Source organism: Panthera pardus, unplaced genomic scaffold (genome assembly GCF_024362965.1).
Source record: "Panthera pardus isolate Hobbes unplaced genomic scaffold, ASM2436296v1 HiC_scaffold_16, whole genome shotgun sequence".
Classification (NCBI taxonomy): Eukaryota; Metazoa; Chordata; class Mammalia; order Carnivora; family Felidae; genus Panthera; species Panthera pardus.
The window spans coordinates 126,012,035-126,035,861 of record NW_026526721.1 but is presented as its reverse complement, the minus strand read 5'-3'; the positions used below and the strand labels follow the sequence as shown (position 1 = coordinate 126,035,861).

General features: G+C 36.9%; 1 protein-coding gene across 3 annotated transcripts in view; it reads left to right on the top strand.

The window, feature by feature from the left end:
• PPP2R3A (protein phosphatase 2 regulatory subunit B''alpha) overlaps positions 1 to 23,827 on the top strand; it is a 166,360-nt gene that overhangs the window by 69,165 nt on the left and 73,368 nt on the right. For all 3 annotated transcript variants that reach the window (XM_053903791.1, XM_053903790.1, XM_019437213.2), the window contains exon 5: positions 16,934 to 17,008. In XM_053903791.1, coding sequence (XP_053759766.1) covers positions 16,934 to 17,008 — 75 coding nt within the window. The remainder of the gene's footprint in view (positions 1 to 16,933; positions 17,009 to 23,827) is intronic.

Below are 23,827 nucleotides of genomic sequence, written 5' to 3'. Positions count from 1 at the left end.
TAAGCATTGCTAGGTCCTGCCCAACCAATTTAGAAAGTAAGATCCACAAGAATGAAAGGATTTCAGAGTAACTTAACAGCATCCAAGAGCATAACTTGAGGGGGTGCCTGGGTGGCTCAGTCGGTTGAGTGACCGACTTCGGCTCAGGTCATGATCTCACGGTCCGTGATTTCGAGCCCCGTGTCAGGCTCTGTGCTGACAGCTCAGAGCCTGGAGCCTGCTTCTGATTCTGTGTCTTCCTCTCTCTCTGCCTCTCCCCCACTCATGCTCTGTCTCTCTCTGTCTCAGAAATAAATAAACATTTAAAAAAAAAGAGCATAACTTGAAAATATTTATAAGAATATGTAAACATCTATCATTCAAAAAGGTAAAATTCATAATGGCTGATGTCACAGCCATGCAAAAAAGCAGAAAAATACCATAGATAATAAGGGGAAAAAAATCATTTGAAACTGACCCAGAACTGACACAGATGTTAGAATCAGATAAGTACATTAAAACAGCTGTCATAACTGAATTCACTATATCCAGAAAGTTAGACATGGAAGATTTATATTTTAAGAGACCCAAGTTGAACTTGCAGAGATGAAAACTAAGATGTCTGGGGTGCAGAATACACCAGATTGGTTTAATAGCAGATTAAGCATTGCAAATGATATGATTAGTAAATTTGACACAACCACTGAAAATAACAGTTACAGCTAAAAAGCAAAACCTTTTAAATAAAATGTGTTATAAAGAGTAGTCAGTAAACTCAAAAGGAGGAAGGAAAGGAAGAAAAAGGGGAACAAAGAATGAATGGGACAAAAAACATGATAAACTTAAACCTAACCATATCAATATCAATAACACATTAAATATAAGTGATGTGAATACTCTCAAAAAGCAAAGATTAGACAAAACAAGACCCAAATATATGTTGCTTGAAATAAATGTACTCTAATTATAAACACAAATGGATTAAAAGTAAAAGGAGAAAAAGATATGGCATGCTAACACTAATCAAAAGGAAGCTCTTACAAATAAATGGAAAGACATACTGTGTTCATGGATTGAAAGATTTAATATTGTTAAATGCTCATTCTACTGAGAGCAGTCTATCCAGATCAGCTCAAGCTCTGTCAAAATTCCATATGTCCCCTTCCCCCACCCTCTGGCAACCACCATTCTGTTCTCTGCTTCTATGAGTCTATTTTAGATACCTCATATAAGTAGAATCATAAAGATGTTCAGTGATACAGTTTTAGTTATGCAAGACAAATTAAGTTCTAGACACCTGTACAACATAGTACATGTAGTTAACAATACTGTATTGTGCAATTTAAATTGTTAAAAGAATAGATGTTAAGTATTCTTACCAAAACAAACAGACAAAAGAGAAAAAAACAACAAACTTTTGGAGGTGATGAATACGTTACTACATTACCTTAACTGTGGTGATGATTTCCTATGATGGCTACATATGTCCAAACTCATCAAATTGTATGTATTAAATATGTGCAATTTTTTTGTATATCAGTTATTCCCCAGTAAAGTTTAAAAATACCAATGGCATTTTTTGCAGAAATATAAAAAACAATTCTAAAATTCATATGAAATTTCAAAGGACCTGGAATAGCCTAAACAATCCTGAGAAAGGAGAACAAAGCTGGAAGCTTCACACTTCCAAATTTCAAAACATATTGCAAAGCTATAATTCTTGCATATACAGCCAAATGATCTTCAGCATAGGTGCCAAGACTACAGTGGGGAAGGATGGTCTCTTCAACAAATAGTGTTGGGAAAACTGGATATCCACATGCAAAAGAGAGAAGTTACATTCTTATACCACATACAAAAATTAACTCAAAATAGATTAAAGACCTAAACGTAAAACCTGAAACTATAAATCTCCTAGAAGAAAATATAGGGGAAAACTTCATGACACTGGATTTGGCAGTGATTTAGTTGATATGACCAAAAAAGCAGAAGCAGCAAAAGCAAAACCAGACAAATGGGACTACATCAAACTGTAAAATTTCTGCACAGCAAAGGAAAGAATCAGCATAGTAAAAGGCAACCTAGAGAGTGAAAAGAAAAAAAAAAAACTTGCAAACATATCTGATAAAAGGTTAATATCCAGTATATAAAGAACTCCTACAACTCAATAGCAGCAACAATAAAAATAACTTGATTTTAAAAGAGCAAGGACTTGAATAGACATTTCTCCAAAGAAGATGAAATGTCTAACAAGCATATGAAGAGACGTTCAATATCAGTAAATAAGCAGGGCAATGCAAATCAAAACCACGGTGAAATATCCCGTCATACCTGTTAGAATGGATACTATCCTTTTAAAAAAAACTGTTGGTAAGGATGTGGAGAAATTGGAATACTTACACACTGATGGTTAGAATGTAAAATGGTACAGTCTCTATGGAAAATAGTATCAAGGTTCCTCAAAAAATTTAAAATATAACTACTGTGTGGCTCAGCAATACCACTTTGGGGTATATATCCAAAAGAATTGGAAACAATCTCAAAGAGGTCTTTGCATTCCTGTGTTCATTGTGCCTTATTCACAATAGCTAAGAGGTAGAAGCAATCTAAATGTCCATCAGATGATGAACAGACAAAGAAAATGTAGTATATACATATAATGAAGTGTTACTCAGCCTTTATTTTTTATTTTTTATTTTTTTAATTTACATCCAAGTTAGTTAGCATATAGTACAACAGAGATTTTGGGAGTAGATTCCTTAATGCCCCTTACCCATTTAGCCCATCCCCCCTCCCACCCCTCCAGTAACCTTCTGTTTGTTCTCCATATTTAAGAGTCTCTTATGTTTTGTCCCCCTCCCTGTTTTTATATTATTTTTGCTTCCCTTCCCTTGTGTTCATCTGTTCTATGTCTTAAAGTCCTCACAGGAGTGAAGTCATATGGTATTTGTCTTTCTCTGACTAATTTCGCTTAGCATAATACCCTCTAGTTCCATCCACGTAGTTGCAAATAGCAAGATTTCATTCTTTTTGATTGCTGTTACTCAAGCCTTTAAAATGAAAATAAATTCCATCACATGCAACAACATGGATAAACTTTGAGGGCATTATGCTAAGTGAGATAAGCCAGGTACAAAAAGACAGATACGGCACTACTCTGCATATTTGAGGTATCTAAAGTAGTCAGACTCCTAGGAAGAATTTCTTGCCAGAGCTTAGGGTGGGGAGGGTGTGTAGGGAGTTGTTTGGTGGGTGTAGAGTTTCATTTATGCACAATTGGAGTGGGAGGGACCTGTCGCACAACAATGGATAAGTGGTTGACAGTATTGTACTATACAGTCAGAAATTGTTGGGAGGATGAATTTTTTGTTATGTTGGGTTTTTTGCCACAAAAAGAAAAGAAAGCCGGGCAGCTGTATTAGTATCAGACAAAGTTTTAAAGTAAATACTGTTGCTACAGAAAGATAAAGGGATCAGTTGATTCATCAGGAACGTAACAATTCATGAAGACTAAAATAAGAATGATACAGGGATCAATTCATCAAGAATATAACAATTCATATATTCAAGAATATGACAATTCAGTATAACAACATGGTGAATCTAAATGTTTATGGACCCACCCCACTCACAGCAATGGACAGATCATCTAATCAAAAAATCAACAAGAAAACAATGGCTTTGAATGACACACTGGACCAGATGGACTTAACAGATATATTCAGAACATTTCATCCTAAAGCAGCAGAATATACATTTTTCTCCAGTGCACATGGCATATTCTCCAGAATAGACCACATACTGGGACACAAATCAGCCCTCAGCACATACAAAAAGATGGAGATCATACCGTGTGTATTTTCAGACCACAACGCTATGAAACTCAATATCAATCACAAGAAAAAATTTGGAAAGGTAACAAATACGTGGAGACTGAAGATCATCATACTAAAGCATGAATGGGCTAACCAAGAAGTTAAAGAGGAAATTAAAAAGTATATGGAAGCCCATAAAAATGATAACACCACAACCCAAAACCTCTGGGACGCAGCAAAGGTGGTCATAAGAAGAAAATGTATAGCAATCCAGGCCTTCCTAAAGAAGGAAGAAAGATCTCAGATCTTACACCTTACGCCTTAAAGAACTGGAAAAAGAACAGCAAATAAAACCCAAAACCAGCAGAAGACAGGAAATAATAAAGATTAGAACAGAAATAAATGCTATCAAAACCAAAAAAACAGTAGAACAGATCAATTGAAACCAGAAGCTGGTTCCTTGACAGAATTAACAAAATTGACAAACCACTAGCCAGTTTGATCAAAAGGAAAAAGGAAAGGACCAAAATAAATAAATAAATAAATAAAACCAAGAATGAAAGATTCAAGAGCTGAAGATGCTGGCATAGGAGGACACTGGGCTCACCTCGTCCTGCTGATCACTTAGATTCCACCTACATCTGCCTAAATAACCCAGAAAGCCACCAGAAGACCAGCAGAATGGACTCTCCAGAGCCAAGCATAGACAAGAGGCCTATGGAAGAGGGTAGGAAGGGCAGAGAGGCGGTGCATGCTACACAGACTGATGGGAGGGAGCCAGGGCGTTGGAGGGGCAGCCCGCCCAGCAAGGCAGAGCCCCCGAAGTCTGGCTTGCAGAAGCAGAGGGGCCAGACTCCGTGAGTTCTGACAGCCAGCGGGACTTAGCATCTGGAATGTTAAAAGTCAACAGCTCTGCTCTCAGAGAGTGGGGAGGATGAGAGGACACCAGGAGGGAGAGTTGTTGAGCCCCGGAAGACAGAGCTCAGCTCAATGGGGGAACAAAGGTGCTGGTAAGTGCCATTTCCCTCTCCCATCCCCCAGATGATATTCCAGAGGGAACCAGTTCCCATGACCAAACTTGGTTGCCCCGTGCAAACGCCCAACACTGTGCTTCTGTGGATCCATCCCTCTGCCTCCTTCCGGTGCTGCAGGGCCTCTCCCACAGGGGACCACCTACAGCAAAGCGAACTAAGCCTGCCCCTCCCGCCCCTGTGCACCTTGCAGATCCACCCTGGCTAATAACTCAGATCCCATCGAAGCTGCACCACAAGCCTGGCAGTGTGCAAGTAGCCCAGACAGGGGCCACACCACTCCACAGTGAGTCCTGCCCCTGGGAGAGGGAAAGATAAAGTACACACCAGTCTGACTGTGGCCCCAGCGGTGGGCTGGGGGCAGACATCAGGTCTGACTGAGGCCCTGCCACTAACACAAGTTACTCCGGACGGCACAGGGGAAGTGCCCTGTGGTTTGGAGCCACTGCAGGGACTACCCAAAGTGACGAAATGGAAGAATTCTCCACAAAAGAAACTCCAGGAAATAGCGACAGCTAACAAATTGATCAAAAACAATTTAAGCAATATAATGGAACAAGAATTTAGAACAATAGTCATAAAATTAATCACTGGGCTTGAAGAGAGCATAGAGGACAGCAGAGAATCTATTGCTACAGAGATCAAGGGACTAAGAAATAGTCATGAGGAGCTAAAAAATGTTATAAATGAGGTGCAAAATAAAATGGAGTCGACCACAGCTCGGATTGAAGAGGCAGAGGAGAGAATAGGTGAATTAGAAGATAAAATTATGGAAAAAGAGGAAGCTGAGAAAAAGAGAGATAAAAAAATCCAGCAGTATGAGGGGAGAATTAGAGAACTAAGTGATGCAATCAAACGGAAATATATCCATATCATAGGAATTCCAGAAGAAGAAGACAAGAGAGAGAAAGGGGCTGAAGGTGTACTTGAACAAATCATAGCTGAGAACTTCCCTGATCTAGGGAAGGAAAAAGGCATTGAAATCCAAGAGGCACAGAGAACTCCCTTCAGATGTAACTTGAATCAATCTTCTGCATGACATATCATAGTGAAACTGGCAAAATACAAGGATAAAAAGAAAATTCTGAAAGCAGCTAGGGATAAACAGGCTCTAACTTACAAAGGTAGACATATAAGAGTAGTGGCAGACCTATCTATTGAAACTTCGCAGGCCAGAAAGGACTAGCAGGAAATCTTCAATGTGGTGAACAGAAAAAATATGCAGCCGAGAATCCTTTATCCAGCAAGTCTGTTATTTGGAACAGAAGGAGAGATAAAGGTCTTCCCAAACAAAAACTGAAGGAATTCATCACCACTAAACCAGCCCTGCAAGAGATCCTAAGTGGGATTCTGTGAGTGAAATGTTGCAAGGACCACAAAGTACCAGAGACATCACTACAGGCATGAAACCTACAGACATCACAATGACTCTAAACCCATATCTTTCAATAATAACACTGAATGTAAATGGACTAAATGCTCCAACCAAAAGACATAGGGTATCAGAATGGATTTAAAAAAAAACCCATCTATTTACTGTCTACAAGAGATTCACTTTAGACCTGAGGACACCTTCAGATTGAAAGTGAGGAGATGGAGAACTCTCTGTCATACTACTGGAAGTCAAAAGAAAGCTGGAGTAGCCATACTTATATCAGACAAACTAGACTTTAAATTAAAGGCTGTAACAAGAGATGAAGAAGGGCATTATATAATAATTACAGGGTCTATCCATCAGGAAGAGGTAACAATTATAAATGCCTATGTGCCGAATACGGAGCCCCCAAATATATAAAACAATCACAAACATAAGCAACCTTATTGATAAGAATGTGGTACTTGCAGGGGACTTTAATACCCCACATACAACAATGGATAGATCATCTAGACACAGGATCAATAAAGAAACAAGGGCCCTGAATGATACATTGGATCAGATGGACTTGACAGATATATTTAGAACTCTGCATCCCAAAGCAACAGAATATACTTTCTTCTCGAGTGCACATGGAACATTCTCCAAGATAGACCACATACTGGGTCACAAAACAGCCCTTCATAAGTATAAAAGAATTGAAATCATACCATGCACACTTTCAGACCACAATGCTATGAAACTTGAAATCAACCACAGGAAAAAGTCTGGAAAACTTCCAAAACCATGGAGGTTAAAGGACACCCTACTAAAGAATGAATGGGTCAACCAGGCAATTAGAGAAGAAATTAAAAAATATATGGAAACAAACGAAAATGAAAATACAACAATCCAGATGTTTTGGGATGCAGCGAAGGCAGTCCTGAGAGGAAAATACATTGCAATCCAGGCCTATCTCAAGAAACAAGAAAAATCCCAAATACAAAATCTTAACAGCACACCTAAAGGAAATAGAAGCAGAACAGCAAAGACACCCCAAATCCAGCAGAAGAAGATAAATAATAAAGATCAGAGCAGAAATAAACAATATAGAATCTAAAAAAACTGTAGAGCAGATCAATGAAACCAAGAGTTGGTTTTTTGAAAAAATAAACAAAATTGATAAACCTCTAGCCAGGCTTCTCAAAAAGAAAAGGGAGATGACCCAAATAGATAAAATCATGAATGAAATGGAATTATTACAACCAGTCCCTCAGAAACACAAGCAATTATCAGGGAATACTATGAAAAATTATATGCCAACAAACTGGACAACCTGGAAGAAATGGACAAATTCCTAAGCACCCACACACTTCCAAAACTCAAACAGGAAGAAATAGAAAACTTGAACAGACCCATAACCAGCAAAGAAATTGAATCAGTTATCAAAAATCTCCCAACAAATAAGAGTCCAGGACCAGATGGCTTCCCTGGGGAATTCTACCAGACAATTAAAGCAGAGATAATACCTATCCTTCTCAAGCTGTTCCAAAAAATAGAAAGGGAAGGAAAACTTCCAGACTCATTCTATGAAGTCAGCATTACTTTGATTCCCAAACCAGACAGAGACCTAGCAAAAAAAAAGAGAACTACAGGCCAATATCCGTGATGAATATGGATGCAAATATTCTCAATAAGATAGTAGCAAATTGAATTCAACAGCATATAAAAAGAATTATTCACCATGATCAAGTGGGATTCATTCCTGGGCTGCAGGGCTGGTTCAACATTCGCAAATCAATGTGATACATCACATTAAGAAAAGAAAAGAACCATATGATCCTGTCAGTCGCTGCAGAAAAGGCATTTGACAAAATTCAGCATTCCTTCTTAATGAAAACCCTCAAAAAAAGTCGGGGTAGAAGGAATATACTTAAACACCATTAAAGCCACTTATGAAAAGCCCACACCTAATATCATCCTCAATGGGGAAAAACTGAGAGCTTTCCCCCTGAGATCAGGAACACAACAGGGATGTCCACTCTCATCACTGTTGTTTAACATAGTGTTGGAAGTTCTAACATCAGCAATCAGACAACAAAAAGAAATCAAAGGCATCAAAATTGGCAAAGATGAAGTCAAGCTTTCACTTTTTGCAGATGAAATGATATTATGCATGGAAAACCCAATAGACTCCACCAAAAGTCTGCTAGAACTGATAACATGATTCCAGCAAAGTTGCAGCATATAAAATTAATGTACAGAAATCAGTTACATTCTTATACACTAATAATGAAGCAACAGAAAGACAAATAAAGAAACTGATCCCATTCACAATTGCACCAAGAAGCATAAAATACCTAGGAATAAACCTAACCAAAGATGTAAAAGATCTGTATGCTGAAAACTATAGAAAGCTTATGAAGGAAATTAAAGAAAATATAAAGATATGGAAAAACATTTCGTGCTCATGGATTGGAAGAATAAATATTATTAAAATGTCAATACTACCCAAAGCTATCTACACATTCAGTGCAATCCCAATCAAAATGGCACCAGCATTCTTCTCGAAGCTAGAACAAGCAATCGTAAAATTTGTACGGAACCACAAGAGACCCCGAATAGCCAAAGTAATATTGAAGAAGAAGACCAAAACAGGAGGCATCACAATCCCAGACTTTAGCCTCTACTATAAAGCTGTAATCATCAAGACAGCACGGTATTGGCACAAAAACAGACACATAGACCAATGGAATAGAATAGAGACTTCAGAACTGGAGAGCATGGCCAAAAGTATGGCAAACTCATCTTCGACAAAGCAGGAAAGAATATCCAATGGAAAAAAGACAGTCTCTTTAACAAATGGTGCTGGGAGAACAGGACAGCAACATGCAGAAGAATGAAACTAGACCCCTTTCTTACACCACTCACAAAAATAAACTCAAAATGGGTAAAGGGCCTAAATGTGAGACAGGAAACCATCAAAACCCTAGAGGAGAAAGCAGGAAAAAACCTCTCTGACCTCAGCCGCAGCAGTTTCTTACTTGACCCATCTCCAAAAGCAAGGGAATTAAAAGCAAAAATGAAATATTGGGACCTCTTGAAGATAAAAAGCTTCTGCACTGCAAAGGAAACAATCAACAAAACTAAAAGGCAGCCAACAGAATGGGAAAAGATATTTGCAAATGACATATCAGATAAAGGGCTAGTATCCAAAATCTATAAAGAACTCACCAAAGTCCACACCTGAAAAAACAAATAATCCAATGAAGAAATGGGCAGAAAACATGAATAGACACTTCTCTAAAGAAGCCATCCAGATGGCCAACAGGCACATGAAAAGATGCTCAACATCGCTCCTCATCAGGGAAATACAAATCAAAGCCACACTGAGATACCACCTCACTCCAGTCAGAGTGGCTAAAATGCACAAAGCAGGAGACTATAGATGCTGGAGAGGATGTGTAGAAACGGGAACCCTCTTGCACTGTCAGTGGGAATGCAAACTGGTGCAGCCACTCTGGAAAACAGTGTGGAGGTTCCTCAAAAAATTAAAAATAGATCTACCCTATGACCCAGCAATAGCACTGCTAGGAATTTACCCAAGGGATACAGGAGTGCTGATGCATAGGGGCACTTGTACCCCAATGTTTCTAGCAGCACTTTCAACAATAGCCAAATTATGGAAAGAGTGTAAATATCCATCAACTGATGAATGGATAAAGAAATTGTGGTTTATATACACAATGGAATACTACTTGTCAATGAGAATGAAATGTGTCCCTTTGTAGCAACGTGGATAGAAGTAGAGAGTGTTGTGCTAAGTGAAATAAGTCATACAGAGAAAGACAGATACCATATGTTTTCACTCTTATGTGGATCCTGAGAAACTTTACAGAAGACTGTGGGGGAAGGGAAGGAAAAAAAGAAGGGGGACAGAGGGAGCCAAATCATAAGAGACTCTTAAAAACTGAGAATAAACTGAGGGTTGATGGGGGGGAGGGTGGGAGGGAGGGGAAAGTGGGTGATGGGTATTGAGGAGGGCACCTGTTGGGATGAGCACTGGGTGTTGTATGGAAACCAATTTGACAATAAATTTCATAAAAATAAATAAATAATAAAAGCTAAAAAAAAAAGAATGAAAGAGGTCCCTGATGAACATGGATGCAAAAGCCCTCAAGAAGATATTAGCCAGCCAGATCCAACAATACATTAAAAAAATTATTCACCATGACCAAGTGGGAATTATACCTGGGCTGCAGGGCTGGTTCAATATCCGCAAAACAATTAACGTGATTCATCACATCAATAAAAGAAAGAACAAGAACCATATGATCCTCTCATTAGATGCAGAGAAAGCATTTGACAAAATACAGCATCCTTTCTTGATAAAAACCCTCAAGAAAGTAGGGATAGAAGGATCATACCTCAAGTTCGTAAAAGCCATATATCAATGACCCAACGCTAATATCATCTTCAATGGGGAAAAACTGAGACCTAAAACCCTAAGGTCAGGAACAAGACAGGGATGTCCACTCTCCAGTGTTATTCAACATAGTGTTGGAAGTCTTAGCATCTGCAGTCAGACAACATAAAGAAATAAAAGGCATCCAAAACAGTGAGGAGGAGGTCAAACTTGCACTCTTCGCAGATGACATGATACTCTGTATGGAAAACCCTAAAGATTCCACCAAACAACTGCTAGAACTGATGCATGAATTCAGCAAAGTCGGAGGATATAAAATCAACTCACAGAAATAGGTTGCATTCCTATGCACCAACAATGCAGCAACAGAAAGAGAAATCAAGGAATTGATCCCATTTACAATTGCACCAAAAACCATAAAATACCTAGGAATAAATCTAACCAAAGAGGTGAAAAATCTATACACTGGAAACTATAAGAAGCTTGAAGACACAAAAAAATGGAAAAAGATTCCATGCTCCTGGATAGGAAAAACAAATATTGTTAAAATGTCAATATTACCCAAAGCAATCTACACATTCAATTGCAATCCCTATCAAAATAACACCAACATTCTTCACAGAGCTAGAACAAATAATCCTAAAATTTGTATGGAACCAGAAAAGACGAATAGCCAAAGCAGTTTTGAAAAAGAAAACCAAAGCAGGAGGCATCACAATCCCGGACTTCAAGATATACTACAAAGCTGTAATCATCTGGACAGTATGGTACTGGCACAAGAACAGACATTCAGATCAATGGAACAGAATAGAGAACCCAAAAATGGACCCACAAACATATGGGTAACTAAACTTTGACAAAGCAGGAGAGAATACCCAATGGAATAAAGACAGTCTCTTCAGCAAGTGGTGCTGGGAAAAGTGGATAGCAACATGCAGAAGAATGAACCTGGACCACTTTCTTACACCATACACAAAACTAAACTCAAAATGAATGAAAGACCTAAGTGTAAGATGGGAAGCCATCAAAATCCTTGAGGAGAAAGCAGGCAGAAACCTCTTTGATCTTGGCCACAGCAACTTCTTACTCAACACATCTCCAGAGGCAAGGGAAACAAAAGCAAAAATGAACTACTGGGACCTCATAAAAATAAAAACCTTATGCACAGCGAAGGAAACAATCAACAAAACTAAAAGGCAACCGACAGAATGGGAGAAGATATTTGCAAACGACATATCAGATAAAGGGTTAGTATCCAAAATCTATAAAGAACTCATCAGTGTCAACACCCAAAAAACAAATAATCCAGTGAAGAAATGGGCAAAAGACATGAATAGATACTTCTCTAAAGAAGACATCCAGATGGCCAACAAGCACATGAAAAAATGCTCAACATCACTCATCATCAGGGAAATACACATCAAAACCACAATGAGATACCACCTCACACCTGTCAGAATGGCTAACATTAACAACTCAGGCAACAACAGATGTTGGCGAGGATGTGGAGAAAGAGGATCTCTTTTGCATTGTTGGTGGGAATGCAAGCTGATGCAGCCACTCTGGAAAACAGTATGGAGGTTCCTCAAAAAATTAAAAATGGAACTACCCTACTAGCCAGCAATTGCACTACTAGGCATTTACCCAAAGGATATAGGTATGCTGTTTTGAAGGGGCACAAGCACCCCAATGTTTATAGCAGTACTATTAGCAACAGCCAAAGTATGGAAAGAGCCCAAATTTCCATCGATGGATGAATGGATAAAGAAGATGTGGTAGATATATACAATGGAGTATTACTCAGTAATCAAAAAGAATGAAATCTTGTCATTTGCAACTACGTGGATGGAACTCAAGGGCATGATACTAAGTGAAATTAGTCAGAAAAAGACAAATATCATATGACTTGTATGAGGACTTTAAGAGACAAAACAGATGAACATAAGAGAAGGGAAACAAAAATAATATAAAAACAGGGAGGGGGACAAAACATAAGAGACTCTTAAATATGGAAAACAGACAGGCTTACTGGAGGTGTTGTGGGAGGGGGGGATTAAGAACTCTACTCCTGAAATCATTGTTGCACTATATACTAACTAATTTGGATGTAAATTAAAAAATAATAAAGTTAATAAAAATTAAAAAAAAATATTAGGTAACAAAATTTTTAAAAACAAGATAAAAATAAATGTTTGTGGACCTTACAACAGACCTTCAAAATGCATGAAGTAAAATCTGATAGAACTGCAAAGATACATTCACAATTATAATTGCAGATTTCCATGTGCTGCTCTCAATAATGAACAAGTTGAGAGAAATCAATAAGGATATAGAACATTTGAACAATACTATGAACCAACTTGACCTAATTGACATTTATATTACTCTTTACCAATCAGCAGTAGAATACACGTTCCTTTAACATGTAAACAGAATATTTACCAAGATAGACCATATTCTGAGCCATAGAAGAAATCTCAATAAATTTTCAAAATTCAGTTCATAAACTGAATCATCACAGAATAAAGGATTTCTTTGACTTTAATGGGATTAAATTAGAAATCATGAAAGATCTTTGAAAATTCTCCAAATATTTGATAACTAGCACTTTTAAATAACCCATGAGTCAGAGAAGAAATCAAAAGGAAAGTTAAGAATTATCTTGAACTGAATGAAAACATGTCAAAGTTTGTGGGATGCTGCTAAAACTGTATTTAGTAAGAGAGTTTGGAAAGTTTACAGATGACGTGATCAGAATACAAAAATCAATTCTCCTTCCATATACCAGCAACAGAAATTGGAAATTGAATGCCATTTGTAATACCACCCAAAAATATTAAATACTTAGAGATGAATCTGACAAAGGTGTGCAAGACCTGTACACTAAAAACAGCGAAACGTTGCTGAGAGACATGAAATAAGATTTATATAAATGGAGAGAGAGGTCTTTACGAGTGGGAGAACTTGAAATTGTTACGATGTCAATTCTATGTTAGCTTTGACTTGTAGAACCATAGTAATGTTCAAATACTCTCCCTCTAAGAAATAATGAATTAAAATCAACCTGTAACTGTGGGAAAGAAACTCAGAATAAAATAATAAACAGTAGCAAATGAACTAAACTGTATTATAACCACATCAAAGAGGATGAAGGAGAGAGCTAACCTAAGTAACCCTGGAAAACAGTATTTTAATTGGATACCATATGACTAACGACAAAAAGAACTATGCACAAATACTGTACTCTCTTTAGTAAATTTGTTTCTCAGTGCAGTATAGGTTGGCCGTTGCGTTAAAGTTACAAAGGAAAGAGGGAAGGTTAGAATGAACCTTGTGGTTAGAACCCATTATCTATATGATTACATAGTTTTTAGCATAAATAGATAAATATAGAAAGAAATAGAAGTGTGTATGCGTGGATTAGTATACAGGAGTTCCCCCTTTATATGCAGTTTCATTTATTCAGTTATTGAGGTAACTGCAGTCTAGAAGCAGATGATCCTCCTGACATAATGTCAGTTGGTGAGTAGTGGCCCAAGGCTACGTCACAATGCCTAAGTTAATCACCTCATTTCATCTCACCGTGAGGCATCTTATCATCTCATATCACAAGTTAAAAGGTGAGTACAGTAGTACAATGATATATTTTGAGAGAGAAATCATATTCACATAACTTTTATTGCAGTATATTGTTATAATTATTGTATTTCATTATTGTTGTTAACCTCTTACTGGGCCTAATTTATAAATTAAACTTTATCATATGTATAGGAAAAAACATAGTATATATAGGGTTCACTACTGTTTGTAATTTCAGGCAGCCCCTGGGAGTCTTGGAAGATCTCCCCAGCAGATAAGGGGAGGACTGCTGTACATACATATATTCCTAGTTCTTCCTGCTAAGAGGGTCCAGGAGCAGTGACACCCTAGAAGTAATGAGCACCTCTAGCACCCAGATTTCTACATGGTTTTTAAATACCATTTTCCAATAAAGGACCCAGGACTCTTTGGGGAAAAGGGTTGATTCCAGGATTGTAACAAGGAAAATATAATATGAGCCTGGACCATGTTGTGATACCAGAAAGTATAAAAGTGCTTGCAAAAGGATGGGGCATGTCAAGAGGACACAGGGGCCAACCTGATCGAGTTCCCAGTGGCCACAGCAATATCAATTTGAGCAACAAAATAAATAATGATAGTGTTGGATTGTAACCCATAGAATAAAGTAAATACCCATGAATCTATACTGATATGAACTGAACAAATAAATATGTGGGAGAGGAGGGATAGCTCTTCCTTATAAAAGAATTCTAGTTAATAAATGTAGAAATAATGAGGAAAATACAAAATAAACACCACAGTATAAATGTCATAGGTTCTACAAATGACTGCTAATATCACTGGGCAAAAATTTGCAGAGAAACAGGATATTAGCAGAGTCTCCAAGTATCTCCCCCTACAAGATTTATTAACTATTGAGGGAAAATAAGATAGCAAACCCAGCAGTCACCATTTCAGCCAAATGTGATCAATATTAACTCTACAAGATATAAGACATAACTACATCATACTCTCATATGACTGAAAAGGACACAATACCACTTCTGTCATATATCTGCTGAAAATGTGTAATCTTAATCTAATCATGAGAAAACAGACAAAACCATGTTGAGAGACATTCTACAGAATAATTGACCAGGACTCATTAAGAATGTCAAAATCATAAAATACAAGACTGAGGAACTGTCAGAGTTCCGTGAGACAGTGAGACACAAGAACTAAACTAGGATCCTGGAACAGAAAAAAACACTAAAGGAAAAGCTGGTAAAATTTGAATAATGTCTGTAGTGTAGTATTGTACCGATGTTCATTTCCTAGTTTTGATCATTATACTATGGTTTGTAAGTTGTTGCCATTATGGAAAGCTGGGAGAAGGGCATAGAAATCTCTAATATTTTTGTAACTTTTCCCTTGGTCTAAAATTATTTCCAAATAAAAAGTTAAATAGTAAGGTCCATTGCTTTGAGACTGTGTTGGTAGGTATGTATAGCTAACCATTCTGAAGAATCGAAGAAAAGCGATAATAATTGATGTCTGTCCATTTATAACCAATTAATAGATTATATCTATGTTGGCATTGCTGTTGCCTCTGGTTATTAAATTAACAGTAATCATCTCCAATAGGTTTTCCAGGTTTATTCAAAGTGCTTTAAAATTTAATTAGAAAATAAAAATGGTTGGGTTGCCTGGGTGGCTCGGTCAGTTAAGTGTCCAACTTCAACTCAGGTCATGATCTCGCAGTTCATGAGTCCGGGCCCTACATCAAACTCTGTGCTGACAGCCCAGAGCCTGGAGCCTCCTTCAGATTCTGTGTCTCCCTCTCACTCTCTGCCCCTCCCCCGCTCATGCTCTGTCTCTCACTCAAAAATAAACAAACATTAAAAAGAAAAAAGAGAAGAAAAATGGTATTTCAGGGTTTTAAAATTCTAATAGTCTTCCATGAGAAAAAGCAGATTTTAAAATAAAACTAAAATCTGGGGCGCCTGGGTGGCTCAGTCGGTTAAGCATCCGACTTTGGCTCAGGTCATGATCTCGCGGTCCGTGGGTTCGAGCCCCACGTCAGGCTCTGTGCTGACCACTCAGAGCCTGGAGCCTGTTTCTGATTCTGTGTCTCCCTCTCTCTCTGACACTCCCCCATTCATGCTCTGTCTCTGTCTCAAAAATAAATAAACGTTAAAAAATTTTAAAAAATAAATAAATAAAATAAAATAAAACTAAAATCCTAAATTAAAAATAGATTTGTCCACACAGTTATTCTGATGGACATTAGCTGACCCATACAATTTAACATAGATTTCAAACTACTTGGCTACATGGCTATTTTTTTTCCTCAGGTATTTCCCATGTCTCTAGGTTAAGAAAGAATCATTATAGTTGGCTGTGTCTTGTCACTTGTGTGTGTAAATTTCTCTTAACCACCCCTACCCCAGAATCTGTGTGGTGAATTTCCCTGACATGCTTTGACATGTTAAAATTACATATCTCTAAGATATTTGATTCACAAACCACCAAATATAGTTAAATTACAATTTTAATGTTTTATTGAAGTATACTAGCATATCAAAAAGCACACATAAGTATGCTTGTAATAAAATTTGTATTTAATAAAGTGTTAAATTTTAAGTGCATTGTTCAGTATTCCAAAAATAGCAGGTTTGCTCAACTGGCTACTTACTCTACAGGAAAGAAAAATTCTGTTGGCATTTAGTTTTTTTATTTTGTTTTTTGGTGTGTTTGTTAATTTGGTTTTGGTTTTAATCTTCTTTAGGATGTGGTAGATACACACCCTGGCCTCACGTTCCTGAAAGATGCTCCAGAATTCCACTCTCGCTACATCACCACGGTAGGCTGCGTCCACTTTTGTCTTAATATAACTCTCCAAGTTTCCTTTTTATCACTGTCTACTATTCAGGTTTTCAGATCTTTATGAAAAAAGTAACATGGACTATAATGATTATTTTAAGTGGAAGGAAGGTACCGTAAAATTGAATTCATGATTTATGTCTATTTTCCTTCTTATAAGTACTAAGTCTTAAGAGGTCTCTTGTCTACAAAATTAGAGTAATATATTCATCCTGTCTGGTCTTGTGAGGTACCTTTTTGCTTTGTTATTGATATTGACATTTAGCATTTGCAAATAATACTGAAAAGAAATTTCATAACCCTTTCCCAGAAAAAGATGTGTCTCAAAGTTAGAACCGGAAATGATAATGAGAAATAGCTACATGTAATTAGAAAACAAATCATATAAGAATTTAACAGAACATGCTGACTAGTCATAGGCAAGGCATGAATTATGAGTCAGAGCACACAGACCTGGAGTGCACATTGCAACCACATCGGCATCTTTGCCCAAGCTCCCAGAGTATCTTTAGAGGAATTCCAAAGATGAGCCCCAGGACAAACCCCTCTGTCATAGCCACACTCAAGCGAGATAGCCCTTGTATCTGGCTCACATCTTCAAATAATATTACAAGGCGTCCCCTCTGAGGAGAACCTTCTCAGGGTACTTTTTGTTGACCATGAATATCTTGGGTTCTGTCAAGCTACAGAATACTACCATTTTTCTCCTTTAGGAACTTCATTCTTGGCTTTTACATTGGCTCTCTTCTGTTGTGAAACTTTGTAAGTCTTTCTTTGAGCCAGAAGGTGTCACTGTCTTCTAAGACTATCTCAAGTTATTTTTGACTGTTAACCACACCACTGTACTAAATTCCTGCCACCACAGTCGCCCTGGTACAGTCACCCTTGTTTCTCACTTGGATTACTTCTAATTGGCCTTCCTGCTTATACCTTCATTGCCCTAAAGTCCCACAAAGCAGAGTAATCCTTTGAAAATGTAAGATCATGTCACTCCTCTGTTCAAACCCTCCAGTGGTTTCCATCTCAGAGTAAAAGCCAACATTCTTCCTTGCCAAGACTCTCCCTAATACCACCCCCCCCCCCAAACCCCTGCCACACACACACACACACACACACACACACACACACACACCCTTAGACACCCTTACAACATATGTAATCTCATCTCTCCTATTAGCCTGCCCCTCCTTTACTGTGTTTTGGCCATAGTGGTGTCCTGGAACAAACCAACTCCACTGCCTCAGGTGCTTTTTTCTTACTCTTTCCTCTGCCTGAAATAGTCTTCCTACAGATTTCTGCATGACTTTGCTCTTTTACTTCATGCAGCTATATGCTCAGATATTCCCTTATTAGTGAGGCCTTTTCTTCTTCACCCTTCTTCTCCCTCTGCCCCCGCCCCTGTACTCTCTCTTTATTCATTTGTTCTGCTTTATTTTTCTTCTTAGCTCATATATCATCTGATATTTAAATTTTAAATTCTCCTTCTCTGTCGTAGAAACTCCATTAGAGCAGGGAATTTGTCTATATCTTTCACTGCAGAATCTCCAATACCTAGAATAAGGACTAGCACATATTAGATACACAGTATTTATTGAGTGAATAAATGAAATTATATATGCTTAAGAATTCTACACATTAACTCTGGCTTCAATCCCATAGGGAATTATTGGTTCTGATTGTTGATTGTTCTATAAATCCAGGGCATATTAATAGCATAATTTAAAATCTTAAGTGCTGGAAAAGATCTTAGAGATAATCCAGCTCAACCTTCTACCAATTCAGAAAATTCTGTCTACAGAGGAACTCTTTATTGGAATTTATTCTTAGAAAAGATGTTTAAATAATAGAATTGTAAAGTAGAGATAAATTTTCTTTCCCTACACCTTCTATTTGTTGAAGTATGATCCTTGGACCCATGATGGTCTGTGGTCATCTAGCAAGTGGTCTCCAGGAAGTTTTATAATTTCAGAATAAAAAGCCATGAAACAGTTTTGTTCACATATAATTCATATTTTCCTAGAAATTCTGTCATGTTAATCATTGAACAAAGAGAACTAAATTGGTCACTTAACAGAATACAATTAATTACCTCTGCTCACACATTTTCATGGCATTTGCATATTATTTATATCTTTAAAATTTATACTCTGTTATTATTATGCTTCTTTATCCCCAATTCACAAAACTAAATCCATCATTACTCAGAAATACTGGGGCACCTGGATGGCTCAGTCGATTCGGCTGTGCTGACAGCTCAGAGCCTGGAGCCTGCTTCAGATTCTTTGTTTCTGTCTCTCTCTCTCTGCCCCTCCCCTGCTCATGCTCTGTCTCTCTCTGACAAAAAATAAATTTAAAAAATAAAGAACTTAAAAAAAAAGAATTACAAAAGTATAAAACAATTGTGATGAAATAATGATAACAGGGTGATTCAAAACAGCATCATATCATAAATAGTAAACAAGATCCAACTGAGACTGTAGAATATGAATCTCTGTGTACTAAGATAAGTGCATCTATTGTGATAACTTCATAGTGCCATCTAAAAAAGGAAAATGCAGGGGCGCCTGGGTAGTTTAGAGCCCTGCTACAGGCTCTGCACTGACAGTGTGGAGCCTGCTTGGGATTCCCTCCCTCCCTCCCTCCCTCCCTCTCTTTCTCTCTCTCTCTCTCTCTCTCTCTGCCTCTCTGCTCTTCCCCACTCATGCTCGCTCGCTCTCTCTCAAAATAAATAAACATTTTTAAAAATTAAATAAATAAAGAAAATGCATATAAAATGTATCACATGAATATCTGGAAACAGAATTTTGTTAAAGGACTGGTTATCTATTCTCCCCAGTGCCTTTTCTATTGGGAAATCTGGTCAAATAATGGCATGAAGTCATTGGAACTTATGCATTACTTCAGAGTACAGTGAGTTTTTCTAGAAGAAATGCAAAATAGGTTTTCTAGTATGAAATTAATGAAATGTTGTTAACGGCATAAAAGTGAATGAGAGAGGCATCATTCTCTATCCTGCTCGTAGCAAAAACTGATCAGATCATGCTATTTCTAAGATACTTAGGAAGATCAAGCTTGAAATTTAAGACAGCTATCTCAGAAAAATCTAAATTAATTTATTGAATGTTATATAATCTCAGTACCATATGATGTAGAACAATTAGTATATTCTTTTGTTTGCGTGTCAGAATTATTCAGTTATTTTACTTTGTTTAGTTGAAAGAAACTGACACAAAGTATGACTCAAATATTAGCTTATGTGTGGCACTCATATGATGAAGAAAAGTTGGTCAACTTTTTATTTCTATTTATCACTAAAAACCTGTGCTATAGGAAAAGGCTTTTCATTTGTTTAGTTAATTATTTTGCCAGCTGTTTTTAGACGGAAGGACAGAGCACCAACTATGCATACAGAAAAAAGAACATCACTACTCAAGAGAATGCACCCAAAATTACTCCGTATTCTTCTTTATTTCCAGAGACAAGTTAGCATTTGAAAAATAAGTCTCTTGAAAGTGAATGGAAATGAAAATTGGAAATACTAGCAACTTACAGTCTTGAGTTTACAGTTTCACATGCCATGCAAAGAAATTGCCAGTGAATAAAAGATACTGCTTATCCTAACTGGCATATGCTGACTTCTGAGGGAAGAGGTGCTCATAGGAGTTTTTAAAATAAGCAATGAGATTGAAAATACTTCTGTGTGATATTGGTGCTGGCAGCAAAGACATTCTCTGGCTTCCTCTGATGATGTCTTAGCAATGTATTCAATGTCTTGATTGGCCTGAAGCCATCACTTCAGACCAAAATGCCAGGATTTTAATTGCTGAGGACAAAGTACTGATATTTCCTAAGATGACTAAATTGTGGTGGAGACTGCTGATTACTAACAGCTTGCCTCTTTCCCCTTGAGAACTTCTCCTCTTGACAGAGAAAGGAAGAAATGTGTATTAGATTTTTTTTAAGTCCACATTCTGCAGAAGACCATGAAGAAATACTTTTCAGAGCCATATTAACCAGAGTGGATTAAGAATCTTTTCACCACTTCCTGTCAGGTAGAAGAACCATGCTTCCAGCATTTGAGTCTGTTCATCTGCATTTAGGTTACCTACAATGAGCAATCTCTAATTTCTTTGTCTTCATCCAATCCACTTGTCAAAACCTGTCTGATAGAGCCACCACACACTTACTTGCATTCCTGGTGACCTATACTTGTAAATTAGAGGTTTCCAGCTCAGTAGGTACAAAGCAAAAGAAAGGAAACTGATTTAAGAGTCAAACTATCAAGTTAACTGGAGGTCCCGTGGTAAAAACAAATTTGTCGAATTTCATTCCGCTCACTGCTAATAAACAATTATTCTTACTATTATTAATTTTTAAATTTTGTTTACTAGTTTTAAAATTGGGATTCATTGCTTTTTTATTTACCTAAGAGTTGTAGAACAAAATTAGGGGGAAAAACAAGGGTAATTGATGTAGAACCAAGCAGCTACATGTTCTCACCACTAGATGGTATCCTTACCTAAATAAGCTAAAATGCTGAATCAGTAATGTGGAAACCAATAAACGTGCTGATGAAGTGGGGCAACTGAATAAAGAGATTTAGACTGTGGAAAAGGAATACATTTTTTAATATTATTAGATAAGTTAGGGGCTAAAAATAGGAAATGCTTAACAGTCAAAATATTAATTTTAAAAATTCTTTCAAAAAATGAATAATAAGCAAAAATAAATACAGATCAAAACTTTATGATTTTAAGTGTAACACAGTACATCCCAAAATAATATATTTGAAGAGTATATAAATATGAAATATTGGTAGGAAACTCAAACGTTAAGAAAATTGATAATCAAAATCAAATCAAATAATAAGGATAAAAATATCAACATATAAAACTTTGGTGTAATAATATGTATTGAAATTGACTTTTACTTGAGAGAGGAGTCATGGAACTATGATCAATGGTATTCTTAATGTTTATTTTCATATATATAATTTCTGTGCTAAAAAGCCTCCATCTTTTTTATATGAACTTTTGCCAAGCTAGTGTTAAGAATGCATTGTTGAGTAAGCCACATTTTCTGCCCTGAAGCACCTCAAGTCAGATTCTGAATGATTGGAGCCAATAGAGAATTTACATACCAGCTAGTCCTAGCTTGAATCTAATGCAGGAATCCTGTTTTAAATAATTGTGGTGAGAAGAAACCTTACTACTTTATACAACCCATTGCTTCATAGGGCTAATTTTAGGAAATTCTTACTTATTTTAAAGCATTTTAGTGTAAGGAGTATCCAGTAGTTTTAGTTGTGCTTCTGGTGCAACACAGAGACAAATCAGCTGCTTCTCCCACCTGATAGTCAGCCATTCAGATCATGGTCACAGGTACACTCTAGTCTTACTTTTTCCTCAAGAGTAAAAATTACTAAATTAAAGTATCCTTTACAATAATTTTGAATATAGTTACCCTTCTCTGTTTTATGTTTTCTGTACACTTTATATGCCATCTATCTATCTGTAAGTCACAAACAACAGTACTGATTTATATGAAATACTAATTAGAGACCTTTCTTGGGTTGGCATCCATCTGCTACTTACAATGCTGACTAGAGTTATTCAACTAGCTACAAATCCAACCCATATGTCTTTATCACAGGTACAATATGAAAGTCTTTGTTACACAACTCTCAAACCTCATTAATTTATCAAGCAGTTTTCTAAGGAAGACATACAGATGGCCAACAGGTACATGAAAAGGTGCTCAACAGCACTAATCATCAGGGAAATGCAAATCAAAACCACAATGAGATATCACCTCACACCTGTTAGAATGACTAATAACAAAAAGACAGGAAAATAACAAGTGTTGGCAAGGATGTAGAAAAAAAGGAACCCTTGTGCACTGTTGGTGTGGATGCAAATTTGTTCACCCACTATGGAAGACTGTATGAGATTCTTCAAAAAATTAAAAATACAATCACTGTATGATCCAGCAATTTTACTGCAGGGTATTTATCTGAAGAAAAAAAGATCCCAACTCAAAAAGATAAATGCACCCCATGTTCATTGCAGCATTATTTACAGTAGCCACAATATGGAAACAACCTAAGTGTTCCTCAGTGGATGGATAAAGAAGATGAGGTATATACATACAGTTGACCCTTGAACAACATGGGTTTGAACGGCATGGGTCCATTTATATGCAGATTTTCTTTATAGCACTGTAAATATATTTTCTCTTTCTTATGATTTTCTTAATATTTTCTCTAGCTTTATTGTAAGAATACAGTTATACAGTACATATACCATGTACAGAATATATGTTAATCAGCTGTTTTTGTTATTCGTAAGGCTTCTAGTCAACAGTAAGCTATTAGTAGTTAAGTTTTGGGGGAGTCAAAAGGTATATGTGGAGTTTCAACTGCACACATGGCCAGGGTTGGCACCCTTAACTCATGAAATCTTGCCATCTGCAACAACACAGATCAACTCTGAAAATATTACGCTAAGTGAAATAAGTCAGTCAGAGACAGATACTGTATGATCTCTCTTATATGTGGAATCCAAAAACACACACAAAAAAAACAAAGTTAAGCTCATAGATACAGAAAACAGATTGGTGGTTTCCAAAGGCAGGGGGTAGGTGGGGCAAAATGGGTGAAGAGGGAGTTAAAAGGTACAAACTTCCAGTTATAGAGTAAATAAGTCATGGGAATATAAAGTACAGCATGATGACTATAGTTAATACTGTATATACTATATATAGTTAATAATATGCAGCACAAAAATACAAATATATTGCA